The 9,166-nt window shown below is 36.5% G+C and overlaps 2 protein-coding genes across 2 annotated transcripts; both read left to right on the forward strand.

The window, feature by feature from the left end:
* Nucleotides 1-71: 71 nt before the first annotated feature.
* Nucleotides 72-5,823, forward strand: Tsp_03603 (conserved hypothetical protein). Its single transcript, XM_003379906.1, has 6 exons — nucleotides 72-237; nucleotides 2,822-2,994; nucleotides 3,570-3,778; nucleotides 3,841-4,025; nucleotides 4,082-5,370; nucleotides 5,782-5,823. The coding sequence occupies exons 1-6, from the start codon at nucleotides 72-74 to the stop codon at nucleotides 5,821-5,823; spliced, it is 2,064 nt and encodes a 687-aa protein (XP_003379954.1).
* Nucleotides 5,824-6,432: 609 nt separating this feature from the next.
* On the forward strand, nucleotides 6,433-7,330 carry Tsp_03604 (conserved hypothetical protein). Its single transcript, XM_003379907.1, has 5 exons — nucleotides 6,433-6,459; nucleotides 6,630-6,721; nucleotides 6,940-7,059; nucleotides 7,117-7,174; nucleotides 7,256-7,330. The coding sequence occupies exons 1-5, from the start codon at nucleotides 6,433-6,435 to the stop codon at nucleotides 7,328-7,330; spliced, it is 372 nt and encodes a 123-aa protein (XP_003379955.1).
* The last annotated feature ends 1,836 nt before the right edge of the window (nucleotides 7,331-9,166 follow it).

Below are 9,166 nucleotides of genomic sequence, written 5' to 3' on the forward strand. Positions count from 1 at the left end.
CATTGCTGGCTGGTGGTCTTTTTTCAGCAGCATTTCATCTGAATTTTTCGGTTTTATGAATTTCAAAAAAAATGCATTTCCAAAAATTCAAAATTGAACAACAGATGAAATTCAGGGAAGCAATTTTTATTATTTCATCTCAGACTTCTTGGGCTATTATTCATTTGCAGTGTCTTTTGTCCACTGGGATCGATAGAACCGTGGAAAGCAACGTTGTTAAGCCAACGTCGGTAATTAGTAAGCCTGGCTAGCGGCACCGCTTCACGCTGTGGATCTTTTATCCAAAAATTCTCTGCCCATGACCGCCCCAGCATGCGGGAGAGGTTAATTTTCCAAATCTCATTTCTTGCGAATATAATTAAAGTTAATGAAACTGCGATTTGGTGGATGTTATTTAACATTCGTGGTCGCATCTGCGCCGTCGCTGGTCAGCATCTGCCCACGGTTGCGCAATTGGCTACTAGCTAGCCGACGGCACTGATGGTTTTGAAAAAAAAAAGAAAGGGAGAAAAGTTCAAGAGGTCATCATCACACAGCTGACCGACGTACTTCTTTTGACCCGGTCTGATATCCATATCATTGTTGGTCATTTATCCGTCAGAAACTGTCAGCTCTTTCATGGCTTTTGCGCTTTGTCATCATCATCATCATCATATTGAACTTGAAATATCCGACTAAATAATTCCCTGAAACGTTATCATCATCTTCTATTTTTCATTTCCACGGATTTATTTTCTCCAAGCGATCAATTTTGCTCACATTTGCTCAGCACAAATACATTCAACTTAATTGTATTTTTGCCCGTGCATTTGAACTCTGCAATTTATTTGTGGTCGACGTTTTTCATTCCGCAGGGAAAAACTACCACCAACCAACTTCACTTATTACCTCGTTTTGAAAATTATCCAATCGTGCATTTACCACGCACAAAATATTTGCTCATCATATTTTATCGCGTCATTCCGACAATTCTATTCATATTCTTAATTATTGTTGTTTTGGTGTCGAAAGGGGATCAAATTTCAGCAACTGTTGTCAGTTTTATTTTCATACTGAAAATGAAGCTCACATAAAAAGTGCTATTTTATTTCTTTTTTATCTTTATGGAAAGGTTTTGTAATGATTGATTTATATATTTATTAGCGAATTCAAAATTTGGGGGAATATGCAAAGGATAAATTAATTACGAGAACAAGGAGATGATGGCTTGTTTTTTTTTTATCCAAGAATGCGGTTTTTCAGAAAGTCAATGACCAGGACAGTGTAGAATGGAAGAGTTTGTTTGTTTGTTTGTTTGTCTGTTTGATCGACTAGCCAACCAATTGTTGTTATTGCAGTGGAACGCTTGTGTTGACGCTTTTCTTTTCTGTATACAGTGAGAAAACAAAAGTCATCCAGCTTCTAGAAGGGCGCTTAACGTTTGTATTTGGTGCGTGACCAATAAGCAAAGAGGGAGGGGGGATGGTAGAGAAATCAAGAATGAGAGTCGAAAAGGAGAGGAGGGGGGTAACGGTTGATCAGTTTGCTTTTTTCTGCTAAGCTTGACTTTATTGATTTGAGGATTGTTGTGTTGTACACAATGGAACAAGCAGAATGTCATGTAGAACGTCATGTTTGACTCTTTGTCTGGTGACATCAACCAAAATTGACAGTATCTAATTAGGGCGGTCCGATGTAACGCTTTTTGATTTCTTCGCTTCCAAATCTAAGCGCGATGCATCGATTTTTCCTTATACTGCAACAGATGTTTGACCGTTGATCGTTCGCTGAAGGAGAAACAACTGAAGAAGCATCCAAAGCATATGGCCCACTGGCATCACAAGTACCACTAGTTGGTGTCGGTCAATTTGTACCCTCATCCAAAGCAGGTGGTCGTTCACACACCGGCTAGAGGAATAGGTAGTGCAGACAGGCAGGATAAAATGTGCTACACCGCTTTTCCCCTCGGGCTTGTCAACAATGTTCCTATTGATTGGAACCAACTTGGCTTTGAGCTATTTGAAAAAGGATCCTTTTTATCAGTACACGTCTGCATCCCCTTAATTAGGCGTCGCGGCAAATGCTAGCCAGCCAGCCAAGCTAACCTGGATTTGTCAGCATTATGGCGTCTTTTGCTTTGGATCATTTGCTTTTCGACTTTTTTCCTCCCACATTTCAGCAAACAACAACAAAACCACCATTGGTTTAGCGTAATCGGATTGTGCTGCTGTTGTATTCGCTGTGCATACGCGCTGGATTCCAATCCACTCTTAAATTGCCACACCAGTGCAGCACACACATCTGTCGAAAAAAAATTTTTTTTCAACTTACAAGCTTATTAATGTAATGCCAATTGTAAATTAATTATTAATTGAAGCGCTTATCGTTTTAGCTTGAGAAATTTAACTGTTTAAATGGTTTAATTCAATTGTGTACAGTATACAAATAAACAAACAGGTGAATAAATAGAGATGTATATAAATTTTTTAACGTGTTTTTTTTAATTGAATATTGTAGTCGTTCGACTGTTCTGGAGTGTTCATCGCATGTTAAGAATTGGTTTTTGAATTGTAAAAGAAAAGATGGTTATTAATAGCATAGTTGGCCTTTTTTAGCCAAATGGTTAGCCATATTAACCTGAACGTTTTATTATTCGCAAAGCCATAAACATACCATAAGCCTGTGGGAATACCCAGTTTTATTATTACGTACGCACACAGTGTAGGCTAATTTTCTTACTACTTTCAATGGTCAGGTCAGCGGAATTTATGAGCATGTTGTGATTTTATTATGTTTTTTACCATTTTCAGCAGGTTTAATAGCGGACATATTGTTTTTGCAGGCGATGTGAATGGCATTGAAATGCACGAAGTGCCGCAGACGCAATTCATACCGCTGTCAGATGTTCTTTGTACAGTTATTTCTGCTTTAAATCGAATTGGCCAGCCGGCAACTATTCAAAGTATCATGGAAGCTCTTCGTCAACAATATGTCGGAATGACCATACCTAAAGAGGTGAGTGAAGCATATATAAAATGAATTTTTCGATTCAAAAAATGGAACGTCTGATATGCATATTTTTTGTGCATTATCGTTTCGTTAAATTTTATCAAGCTTTTTAATCGATTGTAATCAGTATGAAACTCTGTGAAAAAATAATATTTTACAGCTGTTAGAAAATTTTTTTTTCATTTCAACACTTATTATTTTGCTCCGGAAATTTGCATTGAAAATTGTATTGAAGAACTTTACACACTTTTCAAATTGTCCACACTTTTTTCAATTGAATGTGCTTACAAACCAGTTTAAAAGTTTACTTTTTCACAGCAGCTTTTATGCACAGATAAATTGCACTGGATTTTTAGAACTAATTTTATACACATTTTGAAATTGTGTATTCATTTTATTGTTACTAGCTGCAGCTGTTAATTTAGCATTGAAATTGGTTTCTTTTTTTTTTCCTTTCAAAGAATTTGTTGAGCAAACACTGTCATCTGGTTTTATTTTTCATTTCAGATTCAAGTTCGATTCAAAATTAGGCTTTATAAAAGAGGGAATTTGTTATATTCTAATATTTTGCTTTGATTTAGGATATGATTTACGCCGCCATTGGTGGTCTTATGGCTCAGGGTCGACTGTATTGTATGGGCAATCATTATTTTATTTCGACACCGTTTGTGCAACTTACGAATCCTGCTTTCTGTATGGGAAATAATCCATATTTTTGGAATGCCGAAGACACGAATGCAGTTGGTGGTGCTGGTGGTCATTATGCACGTAAAATACCTCGAACGTTGAGGTACAAGCTGAGAATTGATCGATTGTTGTATATGTATATGTATATGTATATGTTTCTTTTAGAACAACTGAAACTTGTTCAAAAGAATGCCAAACGGGCAATAGCATTGTAGCAGGACCAGCTTATAGACCACCAGTTGTTGGTAAAGCAGCAATTGCACAGGCAAATCAAAACGCTGCCGGCCAATGTCATAGAGTGCAAACTGTAACGACGAAACAAAAACCAATTAACAACAAGCAGAATGCCGGTACGTGTTTTTGAAAATAATAAATGGTATGTATGATTAGAATTTTTACAATTTAGGTGAAAAGACCAGTCTGTGGAAGAGGCTGTTTGGACGATCGAAAGAGAAAAAGTTGGCTAGCAGTTGTAGTCAACAAGCCGACTCAGCACGACAAAGCGAATTGACTAGCAGTAACAACAACAGGATCACAGTGCCGGTTGATAATGTAGCTTTTGGTGATTGGGTCCCGGATTTGCAGTATGTCAGAGCATCGGCTTCAGATCCGTACAATCAGATGTGGGCGAACCGATTGAAGAAGCAAGCTCGCGGTGGCCACGATGAACCTTGGAAAAATCGCCACAGCATCTGGATGGACAGTGAAATGGCCGTATGCAGAAGGCAGCGTGCCGATCATCGGTTCGCCAGTCACCGTTATTCGACTCGGTTTGAACAAGAGGCGCCGTTCGACGGTTTCGGTCGCAGCAGCAAAGCCCACGCCCGGCGACGTTTGAGCCGATTCATAAGCAGCAGTTCGGAGTGTCTGTTCAACGGCGCCCACGCGACCAATCACTACAGCAGGCGAATGATGGCTCAGGATTTTTCCAGACACAATCAGCTCCATCGAACCAAGCAGCTGAATTTGCACAACATTTCTGCCGAGCTGCAGCTCCACAACGGTGCTGGTGCTGCAAAGGTTGCAAATGGAACGTTCGACGACCACGATCACGACAACAACAACAACAACGTTGGCACAAAGCGAACCGTTGACTGCAACAATCAACAGCAAGTTGGAGGATCACCGCCGTTGTTGTTGTTTGGCCAAAATTCAATGTTGGAAGCTTGCCAACTGATGATCATGTCCAAAGATGAAAATGTCCACGAAAATGCCGAGAACAGAGACAGCGCACTGAGCGTGTCACCAGTTATAACTGATGCCTCAAGTTCGGATACGAAATTCAGCAGCTGGTCTGGAAGCGACAGTCGGCATGAGCCATTGCCGAATTTGTTGACTGTAACGGAAAATAAAAGCAGCAGCAACAAAGCCAATGAAATTGTTACCAACAACAACAACAACAAGCGATTATTGTCATCGCAGGTGAAAAGCAAAGCTGACCACACTTACATGAACGATACTGGACGGTTGGAATGCACGTTGGCTAGTCATACTTATGAAAATTTGAGCTTTGCGTTGAACCAACTCGACCAGTTGCGAGAAGAGCAACAGCAAAAGCAAAAGCAGCTCACTTCCACTGACAGTGATACAGCAGAATCAGGAAATGTGCCATTGAGCACAGATGATCGACGACCAGTGTCACCTTCAGAACAACTGGCCGATATGTTGAACGATTTTGAAATTGTCAAAAAGGAGGTAAAAGTTAGTCCAGCTTACATATCCGCTGTTTGAAGAGGCATTCAACTTACTTTTTCCTGTGTCGACAGTTGTTTTGTCATTTTTATTCCATGCAATTTCAAAAGTTTAATTAAATTCTTTCTTTCAATCATCGCACTCCTCTTTCGTCGAAATATCGGATGATCCATTTATTTACTGTTGCAACTTTGGAGTAAACTTACATTGCTGCTAACTTGCATTTTTTTATCATGTTATATAACTGGAACAATCCATCTACTTACTACCACCTATTCATGTGCATTCGGATCATGTATAATAATTCTGTGCGTATCTGTATTTATAATGTTCGTCAATTCTAACATGAACTTATATTCACACAAATCTAAAAAATATACTATTTAAAACATACAATATACTGGAAGTATTCAGTGCTGCTGTTTAACGAAATTCTACATTTTGCAATATGGCTGATTCTTCATTTCTGATATTATTTATCGAATGTAACTTTATTTAAAAATCGGTTATTGCAGTTAATCTCAAAAAGTTGACTTTTAGAAGGCGTTGAAAAGCTTTACTGAACGTGGATGAAAGTGATAGTTTGGAAAATGTCCTTCTACATCTGACTTAAATGTACATTTGTTTTCTATAGGTAAGTAAATGAATTAACAATCAATTAGAATAAGGGGGAAAATAAATGGGTATTATTTAGTGATTTGTTTGCTTTTTGAAATATACGGTATTTTCTAACCGTAGATCATTTTCATTTACTTCTTTCTCATTTTTGGAAAATTCTCTAATAATTCAGAATTATCTAAAAGAAATCATTTTCATTTCTCAAAATGAATTTTTCCAATGCTAAGCTACGTCGGATAATTAAGCCAACGGCAAAGCCACGCATCAAAATTATGATAAACAACTAGAATGCACAATTATTATTGTCTTCATTCAGCAAACATAATTTTTCAGACTGTTAATGCAAAATCACCACATACAACTTTACCATTTTAACGATCATATTACTACTCACATCTAGATATTATTGGATAGCCCAAATAGAACAAATTAAGATCAAAAATTTTCATGTTACCGCGACCCAGTTTAAGAGTGGTAAAATTATTGGACCTGACATTAGCTTGAAAACTAAATTCAAAACTTCATTTAATTTTTTTCTATGCACTATCTAATGGTATGATGTGTAGATGTGAAAAGTAATATAATCATTCCTATTGTAAAACACTCTCTCATATATTGCTATAGTTGTAATTTTACATTTAAAGTTGCGAAACCGATGTTTGCTGAACGTATTAAAACATAGTCATCGAACTTGTTTACCAGAATTTTCATGCAAATTTTTAAGTGTGACCTTGAGGTTTGTTTACTTTGCAGCTATTGCTCACCACTAGCTTGAACTTTTAATGTATTGGAAAATCTTCGTTTAAATTGCTTTTTTTCAAATTCAGTGGTATCTCGTAGTCGAGAAGAACATAATAATTACTATTCTAAAGTTCGAACTCATATAATTCTTTTCGTGGCGTTTTAGATTAAAAGTCGTGAAAATTTTTGTTTGCTCAACGTGGTGAATTGCAGCCACAGTAGGACTTGTTTACCAGAAAATGTATGCAAATTTTTATTCCACTGCTATGCGTACGTTTCCGTGACTTTAATGTCGCTGATTGCTGGCCTACGGTCTGCGATGAAAATCATGGAGTATTACTGAAAACTGCTTTGCGTTTCGTTTATTATTTATTATTTCTTCAAATTAAGTCATCCACATTTGTACGAACGTGAATACAAGAATTACGTGAAGGCATCGAAGGCATTCGTTTAAGTAAGTTGCATTTAGTTTACTCCTTCTGCAGTTTATTGTTAGCATGGTTCAGAATATACATTGAATGTTTAATAGATATCAGAGCAAAATGACGGAATCTTTTTAAGTTGTGAAATTTTGCGGCTAACTACAGCTGCTTACGAAAAATGAGGCATGTCTTTGTTAAATGCTTTAATATTCCACAATAAAGAGCATATTAGCTTCAATTATGATAAGTACTGAGCTAAGGGTGAAAAAATTTTTAACCTGTGAAGCTATGCATGTCTTCCCATTTGTGGCGCATAAGTGAAGTTATATAACACCACACTAAGGTTATTTTTCATTTATTCAAATCAGCTGTCCTCTAAACGCTAGTGTTATCACAGTAGCAGAGTGCTTTGTTTCCTTTGCTGACGTGCTATGTAATAGCAGCATTCGGTTGCGATCAATCAGTGAGTATCATTTCAAGGAACTGCGGAGTAACTATGTGCGATGACTGAAAAAAGATTAGGAATCAGTGGAAAGCAGGATGAGCATCTATGAAGCAGATAAACTTTTCGTTTTCTTTTAATTCAATTATATGTAAATAATTCATCATGATTTAGAATTACAGTAGAAGAACGTGATGAAATTCAACGATGAGAAGGCTCATATTGAGGGAAGTCGCATTATTTTTCAATTGATCGCGTTAACTTCATATTATAAATAAAAAATGGGTGTTGAATCTATAATTATTCTATTTCGTGAACTTTCTGTGTAATTGAAAAGCAGTATGTTAGGATAATTTTAAAATTACATTCTCCAAAATATTATTTATACCTTCCACTGCGTATTAACGTGAGCGTTAGATTTAATGTTTGAAATTTTAAGAGATTCGAAGTAGAATGTAGACGCGGTCGATAGGAAACAGAACGGAAAGTAGAAGGTATGTGAAGTTTCCCGTGGTTCTTAATTCCGTTGGTCTGGTGTGGGGATACTTCGAAAGGGTGAAATTATCCGGTAGTTTAATTACGATAGGGACAAATCTGTATGGATGAGATTTGAAATAATGCAGTATTTTGGCTTTGACGCAGCAAAATCGTTGTATGCAATTGTTTTCATGAGTCGGAATATTTTGAGATTTTTTTTATTTGTAAACATTTATTTATTTTCATTTATCGCATAGCTTAATTTCAAGACACACATTTTTTATTGTTTTCATTAATTAAATTATTTTCATTGTACTATTTTAAAAAATGATTTTTTCTTTTATTAAAAACTCTTATTATGTGTTCCTTTTTGATTTTCTTTCCAAAATTCCCAGCTATTATTCTCTTGGTTCACTTTTATTTTGAGGATAATTTGAAATAAAGCGACTCATAATACAATGCATACAAATTTGTAAACACGTAACGAACCGTAATAGGTTGTGCATGGAGATGATATGCCAAATGGAAAGGCTACAATCAATGGACGAGATGGATGTTAGCATTGATCGGTTGTGGTGACTGAACATTGGAATAGTTTTAATTTTCCGTCAATTATGTGACATTTATTTTTTCTTTGTTAAATATTTTTGATATTTGTTGAACATATTGCTCATTGCTTTTTCAATGTAATTCAATATTTATCGTCACATTATACCTTTTTTCATATTTTATCAATCAACATGCTTTATTTTCTTTTAATTTTCTTTGATTTTTCAAAGCTGTTCACACTTTGATTTCATTCTTTTGCTCATTTTTTTGATTTTCACTCAAAATTGTTTGCATTATTTTCCTGCAGTTTCTCATGTCGACATCAAGATTCTTCATTACAAAAACGTAATTAATATGTTTTGTTACGACTCTTACAGAGGTAAGAAGCCAGCTTGCCTGCCTTCCTGAATTTCAGTGGATATTTCGCTTCAGAGCGGATCATACACCTTGAACCGCCAAATTCGTAGCCCAAACCAGATCGCGTAAATGCTTCATGGCAGAAAGTGGCATTTGACTCTTGGAGTGGTTGGTGACTGTGCTCTCGTGAATC

This window comes from Trichinella spiralis, assembly GCF_000181795.1.
Source record: "Trichinella spiralis strain ISS 195 chromosome Unknown Scfld2, whole genome shotgun sequence".
Taxonomy (NCBI): Eukaryota; Metazoa; Nematoda; class Enoplea; order Trichinellida; family Trichinellidae; genus Trichinella; species Trichinella spiralis.

Bases quoted from the DNA above. Each gene is read 5' to 3' on its own strand.
- Tsp_03603 (XM_003379906.1), top strand. From the start codon at position 72: ATGCATTTCCAAAAATTCAAAATTGAACAACAGATGAAATTCAGGGAA. The intron at 2,995-3,569 runs GTGAGTGAAGCA...GCTTTGATTTAG, and splicing joins GAATGACCATACCTAAAGAG to GATATGATTTACGCCGCCAT. The intron at 5,371-5,781 runs GTAAAAGTTAGT...GGAAGTATTCAG, and splicing joins TTGAAATTGTCAAAAAGGAG to TGCTGCTGTTTAACGAAATT.
- Tsp_03604 (XM_003379907.1), top strand. From the start codon at position 6,433: ATGTTACCGCGACCCAGTTTAAGAGTG. The intron at 6,460-6,629 runs GTAAAATTATTG...TTACATTTAAAG, and splicing joins CGCGACCCAGTTTAAGAGTG to TTGCGAAACCGATGTTTGCT. The intron at 7,060-7,116 runs GTATTACTGAAA...CTTCAAATTAAG, and splicing joins TCTGCGATGAAAATCATGGA to TCATCCACATTTGTACGAAC.